Below are 22,358 nucleotides of genomic sequence, written 5' to 3' on the forward strand. Positions count from 1 at the left end.
ACATGTCGAATAAAGATTCACCGGCGGTATTAACTTCCTTGGTCATATCCTGCGAATGGATACAATTATGTATTTTAGCTGTGACAGCATTTGATTCATATATCCTAATCGGGGCTAAGCAAAATAATGGCCTACTGAGTGCTGTATAAGCTACTCCACTACTCCGCGGTTAGCACGAGGAAAACGTTTTTTATTTCTGAGTTCGACCGAAATTGCTTAGATGGTTACCAAGCCAGTCGAGAAAAAGAAGAAGTTCATCATTTTGATTTTTATTTCCGAGTATATCCAATATTTATATAAAGGAAATGGAATAAAATGGCGTTTTCTGTGTGGCACTTAGCGCCGTCCTGCTGGAACCACATGTCGTCTAGGTCCATATGGTTCAATATGGGCCATAAGAAATTGGTTATCATCGTTGTGTAGTGCTCGCTGTTGACGGTGACCGCCTCACCAACGTCGTTTTCAAAAAAGTACGGACCAATGACGCCGCCGGCCCAAAATCCACACCAAACGGTAACTTTTTGAGGATGCATTATCACCTGGTGAACCTCGTGTGGATTGGTGTCGTCCCATATACGGCAATTTTGTTTGTTAACACAGCCATTCATCCAAAAATGCGCCTCGTCACTAAAGATGATTTTTCGCCCAAACTGGGGTTCTCTTCCAAACGATTCGGAGCCCAGTCAGCGAATAAACGGCGTTGTCTATGGTCATAAACTATGAGCTCTGGGTCAGTTGGATCTTGTACTTGTGTAGGCCCAAGTCCCGACGCAAAATTTGCCAAGTTGAAGTCTGCGAAAAGCCAAGTTCTTGTGCACGGCGCGGAATAGACTGCCTCGGGTTCTGTTGTACACTTTCACGGACCGCGGCAATGTTCTCGGCTGATCTTTCGTTCCTTGAACGTACGGGTGTTGGCTGATTGTTTACTGAGCCGCTCGTCTTAAATTTGGCCACCAAGCGTTGAAGAGTCGACTTTGAAGGGCCACCACATTTACCGAAAAATGGGCGCAATGCGCGCAACGTTTGCGTTAATGAACACTCATTTTGATAATAAAGTTTTATCATTTGAACGTGCTGTTCAATCGTGTAACTTGCCATGATGATTTGGCATAAACAACTGAATAATAAACAAAAGATTTAGCAGATGTCACCAAAACAAAATGGCTGCCACAGGGCGCCAAAATCGACCTGCGCCAATTGAAAAACCCTTTACATACATATATGTATGTATATACTCATCTCGATGTCATTGATTTAGTAATGCCCAGATTTAAATAAATTGTCAGATAACAACACAGCAAACTAAATATTCATATGCATCAACTCTTTAAAAAATGTAAAAACACAATCAAATAAATGCCAGTTCTATAGCTTCACTTAATTACCAATTTACTCATCTAAAAATCACTAGATGCATCATCGAATGCTGATAAAATGCTGCTAATGCAAACATTAACGATAATGAAGAATTAAAATCGCTGTAATTCCCTTACAGCCTCCTATACCCCACTCCCAAAACAACACGCAATGTAGCCGCATGCGTGCACTTGAACTTTAGCCGCATAGCCGGTCATTAGCGCAAACAATTTTTCCGCTTTATCGAAATAGTCACAATAAAAACAATAACAAAAACAAGTATTCTCGTAATTGCAAATACATAGTAACGACATTGTCGGAAATATTCAATAAATGCTTGTAAGCCGTGATTTCGCTAATTTATGAACGGAGGGTAAAAGGGTAAGAAAGACCAAAATTTGAACTTTGCCTCCGCATACAAATCATACTCAAAAACAGAAACAAAAAACTTACATTATTTTCACTTGTCCGGGTGCTCGTAAACGTAATCGTATTAAATTTGCAAGTACAAGTACTTAAATTCGAATATATATGAGCGAATGCGTGTGTGAGTACTTATATCTTGTGTGTCCGATTAAAAGTTGTGTTGGCGCGGCTGGTGCTAAGCTTAATCGCTTGCACCTCAGTACTGGACGCGCACCAGATGTGAGAACAACAACGCTACGGGCGGAATACACAGTTCGAGCTGCTAAAAAGCATCTGGTTTTTATTGCGAATAAAACGGTAGCGGTATTTCGTATAGTAAACCGTCGTCTATGTAAAAACAGCAACAAATCATACAGTGTTTGGCTGATAGTTTAAAAGTAAGGATTGTCACACACATACATTCATTGATGTATTATAGGTGGAAAGGCGGCAGAGTTCAATGTTATTAAATAGATGCCCCAGAAAAGATTTCAATATAAGTGCATGTGTATGTATGTGTGTATGAGACAACAGTGCCCATAATCGAGGATCACAAACAAAACTATTTGCAACGCTTTCAACACATTCTGGGTGCATATTTGGAAAGGAAAAAAATCAATAGCAATTTGAAAGCAAAAAATCGCCAAAAAAAGTTTAAGGGGGTAGTATGGTTAATTCGGTGTAAAACAAGCATATTTTTCGAAATTTTTTTTGTCGACACAGCTGATTTATTCAAAATTTTAAAATTACTTCATTATAAAGTCATATTTAAAGAATATTGTGTGAAATTTTCATTGATTTTTATGAAGAAATGAGTTGGTGGCAGCGAATCTTCGCGGACGTCTCATAAAAAAGTTTTATTGCGGTGTCCCTCAGAACTCATTACTGGATCAACTAAAATCAAAAAACCAAATTGATTTCATCAGCTAATAAAGTTTCGCAGGTAACAACGTCGAGTTTTTTTTTTTTTTTAAATTTTGTCATATTTTAAAACAACAAAGTTTTCAAGTTCTTTTTATGAAAAATTGGTGTTTTGACTTCAAAGCGCTTTAAAAAATTTAAAAAAAAAAAAAAAAAAAAAAAAATTCGACGTTGTTACCTGCGAAACTTTATTAGCTGATGAAATCAATTTGGTTTTTTGATTTTAGTTGATCCAGTAATGAGTTCTGAGGGACACCGCAATAAAACTTTTTTATGAGACGTCCGCGAAGATTCGCTGCCACCAACTCATTTCTTCATAAAAATCAATGAAAATTTCACACAATATTCTTTAAATATGACTTTATAATGAAGTAATTTTAAAATTTTGAATAAATCAACTGTGTCGACAAAAAAAATTTCGAAAAATATGCTTGTTTTACACCGAATTAACCATACTACCCCCTTAAGAGATGATATTTTGATTTCTTGTTTTTGCAATTATACTTTTCATATTTGAGAATAGTGTTTAATTGCAAATAGCAAAATATATTGTATTAAAAACAAATCAATGTGATTCTCTGATGAAATTTATTTCATTGTTGAAATTTCTTACTTATAAAATTAAAAAAAGTTAAAAAAATGCAATAAAAATATATTGATTCGAAGTATTTGTAAGAAAAAACTCAAAAATTATTCAAATATGTGCAAACATAAACGTACGCATGTAAATCGATGTATTTGGAACCTGTCTTCAATAACAAACAGCAAAACGAATCAAAGTGATTCCAAATTGAAAATGTATACGAGTATTACCGTTGAAAGTTCGTATCCTCAAACATAAAAAAAAAATTACAAAATGTTTTAAGAAATATATATAATATATAATATAACTATCGATATCGATAACACAAACTGTATTGACATTTCTCTTCAATAAGGTTTGGCAAGTCATCATGAATCGTTTGCCGCCAGAGCAACGATTCTAAGCTGTGGAAATTTATCTGTTCGCGAATTTCATGGAGCGAAGTGTTGAAGAAGACCTTTGTTGTTTTTGTTAACCTTTGTCCTTCTACTAAGTTGAAAACTTTACTTAAAGATCTTGGCTTACGTGGCTTTAAAATACAGCTCATGCAAGAATTGAAGCCAAATGACCGGCGTATTTTTGTTGATTGGGCTCATTTAGATTTATTATTCAGATTTCTTGCAAAAATTAGTCAAAAATTTGACAGATCGAATGGACCATGTAACGCGTATGGCCGCGGTGGACATATGCCAGATATCAGCTAAGCCCTTTAATTTAGACTATGTTCAAACGGACACTTACATATAATGGCAATTAAGAAAATTTGGCAATTTCTGAAGTAAGTTTAAAGAGAAGAGCAAAGCATCGATCTCTTCAATGAAGAAACGAAACATCATGAAAATGAAATGACCAAAAGATGAGACATTAAGTCGATGGTGAAATACAAAATTTTTAAAAAATTTGAGCTTATTCTATGAAGGAAACGAATTTGAATTTCATTTACTAGCTTCCACAATGGCCGTTGAGTTGTTCTTTATTCAGCAAGGCAGGACTCCAATCAAAACTCGATTGAATTGACTGAGAAAGTTCAATAAAGTAAATAAATTATAAGCTAATAAAATTCGATTTAAAGTTAAGTTTTCTCACACCGAATTTTCTTCAAACACAATAAAAACACTTTCAGCTGTTAAATACAAATTGCATATGTAACCTAATTTATACTCGTATGCGTGTGAACACCAAACTCAATGGCGTGTTGTCTCGGCTAACTGGTATGTTTGAACACATTCTAAAGGTTTAGTTTCGTCAGCGTGTATTGAAGAAATGTTTTGGTTAAACTTGAATTGCATACATACCACCTTGACGAAAAAGTACCCGAAATATATTGAGAAATTCAAATATAATAATGCAAAATAATATATTATTATTCAAAATACACGTTTCCTTCAAAGTACTCCCCATCAACTGCAACGAGCTTATGTTAGCTTTTGATCCAACTCTCGAAATATTTCTTGAACTCTATTTTCGGTATAGCCATCATAGCCGTCTTTGATTTTTCCTTTACTTCCTTTCGGCTGTTAACTCTTTCCGTGGCGCTGGTATAAAATTTATACCACTTATTTAAATGTTTTTCCTGCATTTTATGCGCATTGGTATAATTCTTTTACCTCTTATACAGGCAAATTTAAGCTTATATTTTCTAAAAAAAATATAACAAGTGTTTGAAAGAGATAAATATATATGTTTTTTACGCGCAAAATGAGTAGAATATTGAAGTATTAAAGTGTTACTCAGAATTTATCACATTTTGTAAATAAAAGCACGAACAGCATCGGTTTCCTACAATTTTAATAAAATAAAGTGTTAATGAATTAATTCTCAGCCAATGGAATAAAAATAATCAAAAGACTCAGTGTGGAAAGTGTTTAAAGTTCCTGGTACAAAAAGTATACCACCGCGCGGTATATATGTACAATATGTAAATGACAATGGCTAAAAAACTTAAGCAGGGTTCGAGATATACTATATACGGGTAAAAAAGGAGATCTAGTCGAAAAAAAACTTGGAGAACGCGTCGTACTCGGCTTAACTACTGATTTTGGGGGGAAACACCATAAAGTGTTTTTCGATAATTTTTTCACTTCGTTCAACTTGATTCTTGAACTGAAAAAGCAGTTGATAAATGGATGCGGAACAGTGCGAACCAATCGAAAATTTCTTCATACCGATATTAGACCTGGTAAGCAATTAAAACGGGGCGACTATGATTGGCAAATTAGTAATTCTGGTATACTCTTTATGAAGTAGATTGACAAAAGAGAGGTTACAGCTTTATCTAGCTTTCATGATCTGTCAAAGAAATCGAAAAGCCTGAAATAATACACGACTATAATATGCACATGGACAACGTTGACAAGTTAGATCAGCTAAAGAAGTACTACGAGCTGAACAGAAAAAGCCGCAAGTGGTGGCACCGAATATTTTTTCACTTTCTTGATATTGCAGTCGTGAATTCTCTTATTATTTCTAAAAGCATAGGGTACCACTTATCCCTTAAGGACTTCAAACTTGATTTGATTTCAATACTGTGCAGTTCAGCCTCACCACCTACTCTTGGAACCAAAAATAAAAAGCAAGCTAGAGTCCGCATAAAGAAAAATAAACCGTATGTAGATCCAAGCCTACGATCCTCGTCATCTCACCAACCAGTCAGAACAACCTTACGTAGATGTGCGTACTGCAGCACGACAAGCCACCAAAGAAGGACTCAGTGGATGTGCTCAAGTTGTAATGGGCCACTTTGCCTCAGCAAAACAAAAACTTGTTTCAATGAGTTTCATAAATAAACATTTTTTTTCTACATTTTTTAATTAAATGTCTCGAATAAATGAAATAAAAAAATCTTTGTGTTTAATTTTTAGCGATTTTTTTCAGTGCGCCGGAAAGAGTTAAAACGAGTTCTCCGTACTGGTTTTTTTACTCGATCAAACAGAAAGAAATCACAAGTGAATTCGATAAATGTTGGATGGTATTCGTTTCGTTCTGTTATTTGTCTGCCACAAATCTTTTCTTTTTAGGCTAATTGCTTCCGGTAACGTCTTATAACGCCCAAATAATAGTCCTTATTAACTGTCTGACCTTCTGGAAAAAATTACAGTGAGCATCGCTTTTCGAAAACCAAGTGGTTTTTTTGTTTGGTCTCGGTTCATTCTGAGCCTGATGTTTGGATTGTGTGTAGTGTTGTTGATGAACTTTGGGGCAACACGGCGCTGTCAGCTCTCTGAAGGTTCATTTGTGGTTATTTATCAACTTGTATTTCTCTTTATTGATGTTTGCATCAGTTTTCGATGCCGGCAGCCTGCTACTACGTTCGTCATCCTCGTTCATGTCACTCGTAAACGACTGTTTTCTTACCATTACCGAAACAGTTTCCCAACATTTCTAAGGTTTTCGCTCATTTTAATCCATTTTTAACGCAAAACTTTATACAAACTCATCGTTGCAATTTCAACATTTTTAAAACTGTTAACAATCGAAAACACGTGCAGAGGTAGATTTACTCAAATGGCGTAACATTACAGATGTCAAGCAATGGCGCCAAACTTTTGGTAGGAATATAAATCACAGAATATTAAAAACAGAAATCAAATCAGTTGACTTAGAGCGTCACCTGGTGGTTGTTCCCGGAATTTTTTAGCAAGGTGGCACATATTGAATGTGAGTTACTATGCGGGTTCGACAAGCCGGGCATGGAACACTAAATGATAGAAAAAGTTGTTTCGAAAGCGATCGCCTCTCAAAAATGGGCTATATTTCCGTCATGAAAAAGTTTTTTGCCGTTTGGAATCGGCATAAAACTGTAGGGAAAACATCAAAACGCACACCACAAATAAGAACAGGAGCTCGGCTAAATACTCAAGCAAAGCGTAACGCCTAAATGTCAGTAGCGAACAATTCCTGGACGGCACTTCGAAGTTCCCAACAATTGTACAAGTAAATTCATGAATCTACTGTTTGGCGGATTTTAATACATCTACAGTTCATGGTGGTCATTTAATTAATTATTTTTCATATATAATTGTTAATATCCGTGTTTTGAATAAAAATAGTGAAACCTGAAAGAATTTAAATTTTGACTTGTTTAATTTTAAAACAACATCTAGGCGCTTCTTTTGAAAGATCCTTTATACTTTATACAGGATGCGCCATCTATGTCGGTATGTAAACGCTGAATAACTTTGTCATTTACCAACCGATCAACTTCAACATACATGTTTTCGATACGTCAATTCAGTACACTTTCAACCATGGATCACTTTACACAGAACCAGCCGAAATCGACGCTATAAAATTCGAAATGCTTGACAAGGTGATGAAAAACGCAGAAAAATCGCAGTTTGTGATTACTAATAAAGGTGGCTACTTGATTGATATTGTATTCAAAGAATAGTTTTAATAAATTGTAAATAACCAAGCCAAATAAAAATATCTCACTTATACAAATCAGTTTTTTTTTTAAAGTTATTCAATGTTTTCATACCGACATAAAAAATTGGCGCACCTTGTATGTGCCAATAAATACTATGTATAAAAGAACCATATTTTTGATTTCCTTTAATAGATTGTGATATGAAATGCGGCATCAGCTGAGTATAGATATATCCATTCTATTGTACAATTGAACTTTCTAATTAATTTTTATAATAACTGCTCACAAAGCCTACCCGCGATATTGTAATTTTTTCTCAATGGCTGATTGTTTAGTGATTAATGCCTTTTTCTGTAGGCTGAGCCGAAGTATTCGTATGAACCGTATGAACCGTAATGCGTCAACGTTTCTTATTGGCTATATAAAAATGTGTACCTTTAAGAAAATAAAACAAAAATCATCCGAGATATCCTCATTTCTAAATTTTAGCAATTTTCACATCTCATCTGGTGATATTTTCAAGGGAGTACTTTCTCTCAAACCTTCGTCAAACCTTTATATATGGACACTTTCCAAAAATAATGGAAATTTACAATCCTCACACTTTTTTTAAAGTGGAAGAAAAAGTGATGTTCGTAATGATAGGCCGATTTCCACGCTATCAAGGATCTCTAAACTGTTTGAATGCCAAAGCCAAACCAACATAGTTTCGTCACTGGTGGCTCTGTTGTTTTTAGTGAATTCTGTATGTCATCGTTTTCCAAAGGACTCCAAGTTGATTGTGTTTATACTGACTTCTCTAAGGCATTTGACAAAGTGTCGCACGAGATTTTAGGAAACAAGTTAGCTTGCATGGACTTTTTTTCCACCCTTCTACAATGGTTTAAGTCATATTTGACAGACAGACGGTGAGTGGTAATCGATGGGGTTTTATCGAACTACATGAAGCATCTTAGGGCCACTTCTTTTTATCATTTTTATTAATGGCACAAGCAAATGTTTTCATCTTTAAGGACTCAGAGATGCTCAAAAGTTTCCACTCGACTTGAGCAATCTTTATTGTTGGTGCATGAGGTCGCGTCTGTTTTTAAATGTTGTATTAAGAAATGTTTTCATTTATCATTTTCGAGGCGTCAATACATTTTTAACACGTCCCAGGCCATGTTTAATAATGTACTGCAAAGTGTAACAAAGTTTAAGGATCTTGGAGTTTTATTCGATACGAAATTTCCCTTCAGGGGAAAACCGTATTCGATTCTAGGCTTCATTCGTCACAATACATCTGAATTTTCTGATCCGTCTACCTTTAGTTATTGTTAAATACAGCTCTCGAAGTACACTCGCGCAGCTGATGCACGGGCATAAACAACTGCAACGTCACGTGAAATGGTTCAAAAAGTGAAGAAGCGACTTGAGCGAAATCCCTGACGAAGTATCAATCAAATGGCGAAAGAACTGAAAATATCTGACCGTAGCATCCGCCGCATACGGAAAAATAATCTCAAAGTCATGCCTTATAAGATCCAAAAGGCGCATGATCTCACACCAAAGCAGTAAAGCAGCAACAAGTCGGACTTGAGAGATCGAAGGAGTTGCTTCGCTTGGCCGCAAGCGGTCAATTTTCGAACATTGTGCTTTGTGACGAGAAAATTTTTCAAATTAAGCAAATTCGAAAACTCCCAAAACGATAGGGTTTATTTGACCGGAGGAGGCAGTCCCCCGCCACAGGTAATGGTTTGGTCCGCTGTAACCGCAAATGGGTGCTATCCAATCGTTTTCATAGAGCCTGGCGTGAAAGTAAATACGAAATACTATCGGGAAAGTATTCTGGAGGTTGCTTTGAAGCCGTCGGCAGTCAAACATTTCGATGGCAGACCACGGACATTTCAACACAACTCGGCACCGTCTCACAAAGCTCGGGTGAGCCAAGAATGGCTAAAAAACTACGTTTCGAACTTCATAACGTCCACACAATTGAGCTCAAATTCACCAGACACGAATTTCAAAAAAAATATTTGGGAACCATAGAAACCGAACGTCTAGTGGAATAATACATCTTGAAAACTTCATCGTTTATTGAAAAATTAAATGTAAACAAAAGATAAGAAATTTAATTTCCTTTAATTTGATTTAACACCGCTTTTGATCAGCTGACGATTTCTTCAAATATTAGACTTTTCATGATCTGTTTTTTTTCTTTAATCCAAATCTATGAGCCGGCGAAATCGCGAAAACTATTGTACTTAAGAGAAAAACAAGCATATATGTAGATTTTCGAGCTCAGTGACCGATTTTACATAGCAATTGGATGGTCTGGGTTTTGGGTTTTTTGGCTTTATAATTTAGAACTCAATTGTAATCAATCGACCTCTAAGAGTCAAAACTGGAGACAGGAAATTACAGTTGTTACTATAATTTTTAGAATTGGTAAAAAACGACGTCTGGTATTGATGGATTGGGGGTGTTGTCTGAGTGGCACAGCTCAGACCGAATGAGCACAAAAGATGCCATTATGATACACTACTTGTAGAACCATTGTTTTTATTAGTCGAACCATCTAGAAATTAACTATGAATCTGCCTATGCCTTATATTTTCTTTTCTGCAATTTCTTTCAATTTAACCATCGAGAACTTCCCCAGCATTCTACATATGTCGTAGAGCACCCAGTTTTGGGCACTCTCACAGATAGGGAAGGACTGTTTCCTTTTATTTTTGATTACGTTGTACGGCTATCTCATCTTCCCGGCATGGGCTGGTTATTGTTGACATAATTCGGAATATGTCTGCTAGTAGCTTTCTTAACAACTCAGCAGCTCTGGATTTATTGAGATTGGGCCGCGTTTGTTTAGTTATTTTGCAGATATCCGTGTTAGTCCATCTGTAAACGGGCTGCTTCTAGAATAGCGAGAAGATCTCCCTTCTGCGCATGCCTAAGTCCGTAATGACAAACCAATGTCGAAACCCTCGTAAGTAACTAAATGGATTGAAAATATTGCCCAAGAAAAAATTATTTTCAAACTAAAAGTATCATATCACCATACCAGTAGGCTTTTGTTAGAGTTGCCACAGTTTCCAATCTACCAATTTTCACTCAATACTATGTAGCAACTTTCTCAGCAGGGCAACAAGTCAATGGTATTTATACTGAATTCTGAATTTTCAAAGCGGTCGCTGCAGTACGGCATACAATTTCATTACATAAACTTCTCTGCCTGGGTTTGCACTTAGTTTTTCTAGATTGGTTGCGATCTTATGTTACTTAGGTAATAGATATTGTTTCTATTAATGGTGCCTCGTCTGCTCCTTTCTCAGCGTCCTGCACTGTTTCTCAATGAAGCATATAGGGCCCTTTACTCTTTGTTTTATTTATCAATGATATATGGAGTTGTTTTTCTTTTGTCAATTTTCTTCTGTATGCGGATGATTTCAAAAAATGTGTTCTATTATTTCAAACTCGGCGGATGTACATAAACTACAAGATGATGTTAACCGTTTAGTTATAATAATTTGTGTAGCGTCTTTCGATTATAGCTTACTATTCAAAAATGTTTTAAACTCACGTATTAAAAAAGAACTAACACTATTCCCATTTGCGGCCGCCGTAGCCGAATGGGTTGGTGCGTGACTACCATTCGGGATTCGTAGAAAACGTAGGTTCGAGTCTCGGTGAAAGACCAAAATGGAGAAAAAGATGTATCTAATAGCGGTCGCCCCTCGGCAGGCAATGGTAAATCTACAAGTGAATTTCTACCATTAAAAATCTCTTTTCCTCCATTTGGGAAACAACATCAAGACGCACGCCACAATAGGAGGAGGAGCTCGGCCAAACACCCAAAAAGCGTGTAAGCGCTAATTATATGTAGATATACTATATATTAGGCCGGGTCGATTTGTGGGGAGGCAAAAAAATCGCCCATTGCTCTGTGAAAATCATATTCTAGGGACCAAAATAAGAAACTTTGCCGAAGGAACCATACCTCTAAAATGAATTCTGATATCCCCCATTTCAAAATATCACCATTTTTGGCCTTTACATGAAAAATCAGATAAATGGCTATGTTTTTTCTTTATTTTTATTTATTTATAATAATGTCTATTTTTTCTCTTAAGAAATTTATTTAGTCAGAACATATGTATGTAAATGAAAAAATTAATTTAAGTGAGTTATAGAAAAGAAACTAAAAAGTTCGACCCAAATTGGGGGGCATCAGAACTCGTTTTAGAGGTATGGTTCCTTCGGCAAAGTTTCTTATTTTGATCCCTAGAATATGATTTTCACAGAGCAATGGGCGATTTTTTTGCCTCGCCACAAAAGACACTAAAAGTTCGACCCAAATTGGGGGGCATCAGAATTCGTTTTAGAGAATAGAATACGATTTTCACAGAGCAATGAGCGATTTCTAAATCGACCCGCCCTACTATATATATTCCTATTTGTTATAAAATGGCTGATGTTATACTTCAATTTGTTGAAGGAATCAATAATCTAGGCTTTTATGCTATCTAAAGCGTATTCTGTTCTTGGCTTCATAAAAAGAAATAGCTCGCACTTTACAGACCCTTATGCTCTTAAGCTCTATTTCCTGCTTTTATTCGATATAAATCAGCAAATGCTATGTGTATTTAGAGATCTTACTACCAATTCTCTATTGAGAGGGTGCGAAAAGTTGTTCTTAAGTATGCTTTCTACTCCCTGAATTTATCTGATCCTGTTTCATCCTCTGAATCTCGCTTATTTCTACTTAATCTAGAAGACCCATTTTGTCACTGTATTTTTTATATAATATTATCAAGGGCGAAGTTGGCTGTTCGTGTCTTTCAGAAGGATTAACTTTTCAGTCCCTACCAGGTTTTTAGGTAATAAATATCCGTTCTATTTGAATAGATTCAGAACAAACGATGACTGCAATTCTCCTATTGTTCGATTTCTTCATGAACTCAATGAGATCTCACATTATCTAAACTATGAATTCTCCTCACTTATGTATTGCAATTTAACTTAATTTTTTTGTCAAATATACTTTTTTGGTGAGGAAGAAAATTTTTTATTATTGTATTTTCAGAATAAAAAAATTTATTTTAATTTTAGTTTCAAAAATGTTTCAAAAATGCTGAATTTACATACAAAATTTTAGGATATGTTCAGCTTGATCCACATTCTTATCGCCATTGGCACTGCGTTATGTTTCATTATGAACACGCTAGTCGATTGGTTTATATCACGTAAACGGCCAACCTACCCACCAATTCAGGATGGGTTGCTAATCAAATCTGTGGGCGAATTGGTTGTCGAGCTGCGGCAAAAAAAGGTATAATAAAATATATTGAAAAAACGATTAATAATGTAAAATTATTTACGAAATAATTTTTAGGTCACTTCACATCAGCTGGTGCAGGCGTATATCAGCCGCATTCAGACAGTAAATCCCAGCCTGAATGCAGTAATTGAGGATCGTTTCGAGTACGCACTGAAAGACGCACAACATGCGGATAGCCTGATTGCCAAGGCGAACAACGCACAGTTGGTGGCACTCTTTGCACGCTACCCCCTACTTGGTATACCATTTACAGTGAAGGAATCAGCCGGGCTGAAAGGTGAAATAATTAAAATGTATTAAATATGAATACTTACTTCAAGTATATTCTTAACTTTAAGCACTTTTGCAACCGGTTTTTTATAGCTTTAATTTTAAGTGATTTCCACGTAAATAGCTATGCATTAAATTGGTTTTATATGTGTATTTTGAATTTGTGCTTGCAACACTTGCTATCAAGTATATGATATGTATGAATACACTTGACCCCAAGGTCGATTACATAGAGTCATTAAACGGCAACGACTGCACCTTACGATTTATCAAGAAAGTGTCATTAAAATATAAAAAAAGTTTAGTATAATTGCGAATTGGTATCGGAAATTAACATATATCGTTACAAAAAATATGAGAGTTGCTACTTAAGCTTGCAGATGGACAAGTAATAATTAATATTTACTTATGTATATAAATCGGTCAATAATTGAGGGTGATAGAATTCGCCTTCATAGATTACCAGGTTTGCTATTTAGCTATGGTAAAAAAGAAAATTGTAAGGGAAACTTTGGCGGTCACGTCACTTGGGGATTCGGCAGCCGAATTCTGCACGATCATCAGCCGTTATTCACACAGCAACGAAGTGTTATTGGTTGATATTTTTTGTATATCTCCAACACAATCTCAGTTTTATTGTAAACACACCTCAAGTGACGTCAGCCCATCAGCTGATTCTATCAAATTCTCCTAGAGCCGAAAAACGGTCTGTTAAATGGTCTTTTTACCATTTCAATAACCACGCACATCTGCCATATAACGGTAATTTTCAAAACAGAAAAAACTTAAGAATAAGCCTCTGTCCGTCCGACCGTCTAATGTTACAAGTTGTAGCTCGCTTTCTTACTTGTTAGTGTTAAGGCTCAAGAAATTATTTACTGATAGTTTGGATGGGCTTTTTTGCTGCTTGAAGAATGCTGGCAAACACCAAGTGAACTAATTTCGTGTTGTTATTTTTATTAGCTTTAACTATTACATCGACACTCGTCCACTTCTTTTCCCAATCACTCAGAAATTAAGGCCAAGATTTGTTTGGTTCAAGGAAATTGCATTTACCTGGCTTTTTTCACCTTATACGTTTCAGTCTGCCCAGACACTACATTTCCACACCACTTTTTTATTCTTTTTATGAATAAAACCTAAAATTGTTCTTAATTTCTAGGACTTTCTTTTGTTATCGGCAACATTTATCGGCAAAATATGAAATGTGAACACGACAGTGTAGTGGCAGAGCGGCTACGGTCTGCCGGTTGCATACCACTTTTAGTCTCAGCAAACCCAGAGTTCTGTATGAGCTACGAGACGAATACTATAATGAATGGAAAGTGTCGCAATCCATATGATCTGAACAGAGTGTCTGGAGGATCATCTGGCGGAGAGGTGGGTATTTAAGAAAAAAGAACGCAATGTGAAACTTCGATTTCTATTTTTTTATTGCTTTTAACTCCCTTTTAACCCACATACCTAACTTTCTGTGAACGCCTTTTCACAGGGTGCTCTAAATGGCGCCGGTGCAACACCATTCGGTTTGGCTTCAGATATCGGCGGCTCAATACGTTTACCTTCAATGTTTTGTGGTGTATTTGGACATAAAGCAACAGGGGGACTGGTACCGATTAAGGGAAACTTCCCCTACGTAGAAGATCCGAGATTTGCACAGTACCTGACAGCAGGTCCAATAACACGTTTTGCCAAAGATTTGCCCATACTGCTGCAAGTGATGGCCGGCGATGATAGCAATAAGTTGAAATTTCATGAACCAGTAAAACTAAAGGACATTAAGGTCGAATTTCAATTCTGCGAAATTACAAAATTTATAGATCTCTCTTGCAGATATACTACGCATATGGTTTCAGTGGTTGTGAAGCGCTAATGCACCTGCCAACCGCATTCGACATACAATTAGCCATAACCAGAGCGGTGAAGTGCTTCGAAAAAGGTGGACTCACCACAAAGCAGGTATGAGTTTCAACGTTTCTGGTGACGGAACTGAAAGTACCACATTGTAAAATGGGCTTGGCTAGATTAACTGTCTCGGAAAACAGGAATTTGTGTTCGTACTATTTTCGTTATTTCATAAAGAGTCAGCGCTATCAATGTCCCATTTACAGAAACTTTTTAAATATTAGACAGAAGCTCATCTTAAGCTAACAAAAGAATCTAACTAACCTTATGTCTGTTGGCGCTTACATCCTTTTTTTTGTATTTGGCCGAGCTCCTCCTCCTATTTGTGGGGTCGAACCTGCTGCCTCCAAACGGCAAATGCATTTTTATGAGGAGTTTTTTCATAACATAAGTACAATCGGAGGTTTGCCATCGACTGCCGAGAGGAGCTCCCTATCATATGATGTTTCATGCCTCGAGATTCGAACCTGTACACTTCCGTACTACAGCCGCCCAACTGAGTATGAATGTACTTACATATGTATATTGTATACGTATATATCACCCTCCCTCAACTAAAGTTAATTTAACATAAGGCTGGAGAAATTTAATTTCACTCCTAGCATAGAGAAGCCTATTAAAGTTCACCTTAACTAATCAGTTCGTCAGGCGTAAAACTTTTCCGTTATGGTAATCAGATCAACTTGATATAGCCAAGCAAATCCAGAAAGATTGAGAAAGTGAAAATTGTCCTAGACATCTGACCGTTACCTACTTAGAGGAGGAGGAACCCCTTTCTGATAAGAAAATATACAAGTGCAAAGTCTATTGACTTCCAATTAAATGACAAGGCTCTTAATCTAAGGACATCGATAGTATCATAATGAGAATGTTGAACTATAACTTTTCTGTAAGCCCAACATGAATCCTACATATTGCCACATTCTCTTCAGCGCGCTTCAGAAGAAGAGCTACGAAGAACATGCTTCAAATATCTGGAAGATCATTTCTTCGAATGCTTTAACAGTCGAGGTACCATTGCAACTAAATCCTGCTCTACTTGGCATTTTTAAAGTAGCAAAGTCTGCGCAGTTCCTCTGTTACCACCAGCGGTTATTGACTCGAATAACTTCAGAGCTAAAAGGTTTGCATCCATTCATGAAAATTACGCACAATGTGGAGGTGCTAGATTTTTATTCGCTGCATTATATTATATCTTTATCACCCTACAGTTCACACAGGTCATCGTTCCACTCATTACGATACCCTTCCCCAATGCGAAAGATCCATAAATCTTCCACAGAATCTTTAATTCGAACACTGCAAAGCGTGTTGTTGTTGTAGCAGTTTACTAAACCCTTCCGATGCGGCGTAGTCACCGATCGTCATCGTATCACTCATCTTATGGTAGAATCAGGAAGCGTTCTGTTTCGACAGGTTGCGTCGACAGGAAGAGTGGTGTTAGGTGAGTGAACTTGAGATGGCATGTGAATAGGTGGTTTATATCATGTGGTGTATCTTCACATGCCAGACATATATTGAGTATGTCGGTGTCCGTTCTGAATAAGTAGGAGTTTAATATACTACAATATCCAGATCGTAATTGAGCGAGTCTCGCGAGGTAGCTGAAGCTCTTCCTCTGCAAAACCTGGTGGTTGATCTCCGATAACGGCATTCGGAGATCGGAGGTTTAGGAAGGTGGTGAAAGCCTCCCAATTAATGTCATTTATCGTCTGTGTGAATATTGTCCGGTCCAGTAGTTGTAGTTATGCTTTGTCCTGGATCTCGTCAGTGTAGTTGAGGAGATGCCTTCTGACACGCCTAGGAGGTGACTCAGGCTCTAGCAAAGGTCTACAGGGGTGTGATTCCTCCCATAGCACCCAGTAGAAACTGCTTGCTGAGCATTTTGCTGTACTTTTTAACTGAGAGCTCCGAAACCTTGTTGTAAAAGTTCATGTCAGGGTATCCCACTATAGAATGTGCCTGTGCAATATTTCAAGGCCCACATTGTGAATAACATTATAATTATAATAAACACATTAATTCTGATTTTCAAGTTGTTCTCTGAATCTCAAATCAACAACTGGTGCTTAGCCGACCTTCTCCTCTAATAGATGGTTTCCGGGAGAGGGAGCTATGCTTTTCCGTGACAGAGAGGTGACCGCGATTAGAAGAAAAACATGTCCTGCCCATTTAATATTTCACGCCCATATTCAAATTGGAGTCTGAATCAATCGAATAGTGTTAAGGCCCAAACTCATTAGACTACAGTTGATTATAAAATAATACTAAAATTACTTTAAATATGAAATGAACTGTATCAGTTAAAGTTGGCCACAGAATTTGTCAAATATTACTGTACGATTTACACAAAAACTTGGCTCCCATTACTAGAGTTATGGGTATGAAACACTTTAAAGTCTAACTTAATTTTGAAATCTCATAGAGAGTGTAGAACTTTATATACACCGTACTTTTTCTGAAACAGGTAAACTTAAACAATTTTGGTAATGCCAGAGAAATTGGTATACGCGCTCTCTCAGAGTTACACGGCATACCGAGTGTAACAACTCAAAGTCCACCCAAAATAAGAACTTTGATTTGGCAGTTCATCCTCTCGCTTATTGGGAAGTCGGTGCATAACCGCGATGCTGTCTTTATGGAGTGGATGCGTCTAGAGAAGGCGTATATTTCTGATAAGCAAGCAGACGAATTACGCGCTGAAAGCAAAAAGCTGAAAGAAGAGCTGGTGGTGAGATAAACAGTCATTATCTTATTGGCTTAACTTTTTTCATACATTTTTATATCACCTCAATAATTTCTTATATAATATTTTTCAGCAAATGCTAGGCGAGAATGGTGTACTCTTCTTGCCCACTTTTCCCACTTCGGCTTTCGCATTCAACACAAGCACCTTGAATTTGGTCGGAGTGGGTCTAATGCTATTGTTCAACATACTGGGCTTGCCTGCAACACATGTGCCAATGGGTCTGGATCATCGAGGCCTGCCAATAGGCTTCCAAGTGGTCGCTGCACCATATCAAGACAAATTGTGTCTGCAGATAGCAGCTGAGTTGGAAGGCGCTTTCGGCGGATGGGTGCCGCCGCTGTCGCATGACATAAAAGCTTAGTGTTAATAAGCTACTTGAAGCTTTTTAAGTTTAGCATAAGTATAGCGTGCTTTGTGCTTACGTACTTACGTAGTTTGCTTGAAATTCTGTATACTTCTCTAGAATACAGTAGGTTCTGTTTTTATGCGGCTTTTTTTTATGCGGGTTTGAAATAGTGCGGTTTTTTTTTAAATTACAAAATGCATGTCGACCTATCGGAAATTGTACATATAAACAAGATTCTAAACCAGCTAGCAAAAACTCATCACAGATTCATGCGGTCTATGGAACGTATCTATAGTTATAATATGGGACTAGTGCCCTTTTTTATGCGATTTTATTACATTATTTCAGATTTATGCGGTTTTCGCATTTGAAACGTATCTATAGTTTTACTATAGAACTAGTACTTTTTTTATGCTGTTTTTTTTATGCTGTTTCTTGCGGAACGTATCTACCGCATAAAAACAGAACCTACTGTATTTGCAATGTGTTTATTGCTTGGAGATTTGTGTTTTTTGTTGTGCGTTGTAAAATTTGCTTAAGCAGTCTCTCTCATATGGTATAATAGAGATGTATACATCTATTCCCATAAGTAAGTCGTTCAGCGTGTCGCAATAATAAAAGCATTCTTAATTAAAGTGCCAAGCTTTACACAAAATTTCAAACAAAAAAACTTCCGAGCATCTTGTATACTACAAAGTTTTCTAAAGATTCTGATTAAAGATCAAAGATTAATTTTTTTTTTTATTTATTTATTAAGTTTTTGTGAATTTTGTACAAAGATTGGAGCTATTTGATATATAACATTTTTGCTATGCATAAAACTATATTTTTATTAAAAAATAGCGGAATAAATTTAGCGTAAAAAGGTGAATATTATAAAGAGATAAAGTGGCTTCATTATGAGAGCACAAGTGTAAAGTATAAGGATATACCTCTACTAGAGCTGTCAAACTATCGATAGTTGATGTATAAACTGTAGATACTTTTGAATAATTACACAATTAATTAATTTTGATGTCCATACATTTATATTCAAGTTATGTATTTACGGTCAATCAAATCTCAATCAAATTTTTTTAATAAAAATCAGTGCATCACCGCAGATTATTTACAATTAAATCGCCTTGCTGAAAATTCGTTCTGATTCAACCGATGACGTGAGTATAAAAAATATTTTCTTGCCAAGTATTGATGGTAGTCTCGACACCTTAAATAACAAATGTAGGATCAACTGGAGTAGTGATGTATGAACAATTTTTCAAAATTTCAAGTACTAACAGCTACGAAAGGTCTTTCATCCCTGCAGAAATTCATCAAAGTCACCAAAAAGGAATATTTCATTACCCTACTTCCTTCCGTGAGTTTCTTCTGTTTTATAGTTGCAGCTAAGAGACCCTAAAATGCCTGTTCATAATTAAGCCATATGTTCATATTTAGGCGAATGTGTATGTGTGTTTGTGAACATTGATTCGGGTCTTGAGATGAGATACTTGAAAACCGAGACAGACGGTTACCAAGTACGAGTGATGTAACATGTGAAATACTGTGTTCATAATTACCCCGAACAAGGTCCCAAAAAAAACCTCTCCAAAGTAAGATCGTTTATTTGTTTGTAACAAATTCGTACTTATGAATGCGTGAAGCTGAAACACTTTTAAGGAAAAATTGTATTAATGTATCCAAGGACACGATTCGAGGATGCTTACGTCCAAAAGACGTCCAGACGCCCAGAATTTTCAAAAAATCGTTTTTTTGTTTTTTCGAAAGTATAGCACCTTAAGAACAGACTGTGAAATTTTCATGCTGCAATCCCCAATATTATAGCCTCTACAGCCCATTATCTAGGTAGAGAACGGTCCACGCGCTCCTGTGCCTCAAACTTTAACTCGTTTCGGCTTTTTTTAAATATTCGAAAGTGTTTTCTCTATAGATTTGATTTTTGATAATTTTATTAAAAAAAATTACAAACATAATTAAAGTGTGACATTTATGACGTAAAACACTTACTTTGTTTTAAAATGCCGTAAATTGCAAAATTTTTCGAAATTCAAGAATCTGGCTCGATTTTACAAGATTTTTTTTACTTTTTACAGATCCATCAACATTTCAAGGAGAAATGATGCAGACCGTGGAGCAATTTTTTTTTCATTGTACTTTGGGTTACGTGACTTTTTATATATTAATTTTTGTAAAGGAAAATTAAAATAAATTATTTTAGAAAGTTTAAGTGCTAATAAACAATGTATAAAATTTTTTTATATTTATTTCTATAGCTATCCCTTCTAAAAACAGTTTTTCTTTTAGTGCATTTTTGGCGCTTCTCTTCTTAATTGGCGCTATAACCGCTTACGCGATTTTGGCCGAGTTTAACAAAGCGCGCCAGTCGTTTCTTTCTCATGCTAATCGGCGCCAGTTGGACACACCAAGTGAAGCCAAGTCCTTCTCCACCTGATCTTTCCAACGCAGAGGAGGCCTTCCTCTTCCTCTGCTACCACCAGCTGGTACCGCATCGAATACTTTCAAAGCCGGAGCGTTTGTATCCATTCGGACGACATGACCCAGCCAACGTAGCCGCTGGATCTTTATTCGCTGCGCTATGTCTATGTCGTCGTATAGCTCATATAGCTCATCGTTCCATCGTCTGCGATATTCGCCGTTGCCAACGTGCAAAGGTCCAAAAATCTTACGCAGAATCTTTCTCTCGAACACTCCAAGCGTCGCTTCATCGGATGTTGCCATCGTCCAAGCTTCTGAGCCATACGTTAGGACGGGCATGATGAGAGTCTTGTAGAGTGTTAGTTTCGTTCGTCGAGAGAAAATTGTACTACCCAATTGCCTACTTAGACCAAAGTCGAACTTGTTGGCAAGAGAGATTCTTCGTTGGATTTCGAGGCTGGCATCGGTGTTGATGCTGGTTTCTAAATATACGAAGTATTTTACAACCTCGAAATAATAACTGTCAACAGTGACGAGGGTGCCAATACGCGAGGCGCCGACTGTTTGTTTGATGACAGGAGGTACTCCGTTTTGCCCTCGTTCACCACCAGACCCATTCGCTTTGCCTCTTTATCCAGTTTGGAGAAGGTTGTTAAGGCCGATGATGTCAATATCATCGGCATACGCCAACAATTGTACACTCTTTTAAAAAATTGTGCCTGAGCGATTAAGTTCTGTGGCTCGGTCAATCCTCTCCAACATCAGGTTAAAGATGTTACACGACAGCGAGTCACCCTGTCTCAAACCTCTTTTGGTATCAAACGGCTCGGATAGGTGATTTTCATGTGACGGCGTTACTCGTATTGAGCTACTTCATTTTGCATAGCCGATTTAGTTTTGCGGGGATACCAAATTCAGACATCGCGGCATAAAGGTAACTCCTTTCCGTACTGTCGAATGCAGCTTTAAAATCGACGAAAAGATGGTGTGTGTCGACCCTTTCATGGGTCTTTTCCAAGATCTGGCGTATTGTGAACATATATTTCACTTGCTTCCGCGCAGCACAAATCGAAATTGAGCCGCTGTCAATTCACCAGCAAATAGCAGAAATTCTTCCAACCATTATAAAGCAAAACCGTTCAAAACTGTTGCTTTCTTGCTTACGCTCACTCTGTTTGCAGCGAAATGTCCACGACGACCGCAATTAAAACACTTATAGTTTTTTTTATTTTTGCTGTTCTCGTTCTTGTTCCCTTAATCGTTTGCAAAGCTTACCTGTAAATTACCAAACGCTTAGTTTGCATTAGCACTTCTTTACTTTGTTCGTACTTTTCTGTACTTGCACATTGCCGCCCGCTTGCTACCAGTACCTTGAACCTTGTTTCCATTGCAACAACAAAATTTACATAATGCGCTGCCAATATTGTCTACCTCTATTGCTGCAAGACCTTCCAGAATTCCGCAAAATTAATTTAAGCGCCTTGCAACAGCAGTCGCCTCAGATATACTAAGATGCAATAGTTTTTTAAATAAAAAAATGTTTCGCTCCGGCCCTTTTAGCTGATGTATTTCGCGGAACTTATTCCACGCCATCATTGCGCATGTTAAGGGCTTAACGTGGTTTATTTGAGACGGTTTTACAAATAGCCAAATGGGAGCTAATGCCTTTTCATTGTTTGTACGCCACTTTTTCCGCAA

At 36.9% G+C, this 22,358-nt stretch overlaps 1 protein-coding gene across 1 annotated transcript; it reads left to right on the plus strand.

Moving 5' to 3' along the window:
- Positions 1-1,927: 1,927 nt before the first annotated feature.
- On the plus strand, positions 1,928-19,343 carry LOC128854799 (fatty-acid amide hydrolase 2). The gene is made up of 8 exons (XM_054089201.1): positions 1,928-2,159; positions 12,772-12,945; positions 13,009-13,231; positions 14,387-14,604; positions 14,717-15,007; positions 15,058-15,183; positions 17,597-17,860; positions 17,949-19,343. The coding sequence occupies exons 2-8, from the start codon at positions 12,775-12,777 to the stop codon at positions 18,237-18,239; spliced, it is 1,584 nt and encodes a 527-aa protein (XP_053945176.1). The 5' UTR covers positions 1,928-2,159; positions 12,772-12,774; the 3' UTR covers positions 18,240-19,343.
- Positions 19,344-22,358: the final 3,015 nt, after the last annotated feature.

The sequence above is a fragment of the Anastrepha ludens genome, chromosome 2 (genome assembly GCF_028408465.1).
Source record: "Anastrepha ludens isolate Willacy chromosome 2, idAnaLude1.1, whole genome shotgun sequence".
In the NCBI taxonomy this organism is placed as follows: Eukaryota; Metazoa; Arthropoda; class Insecta; order Diptera; family Tephritidae; genus Anastrepha; species Anastrepha ludens.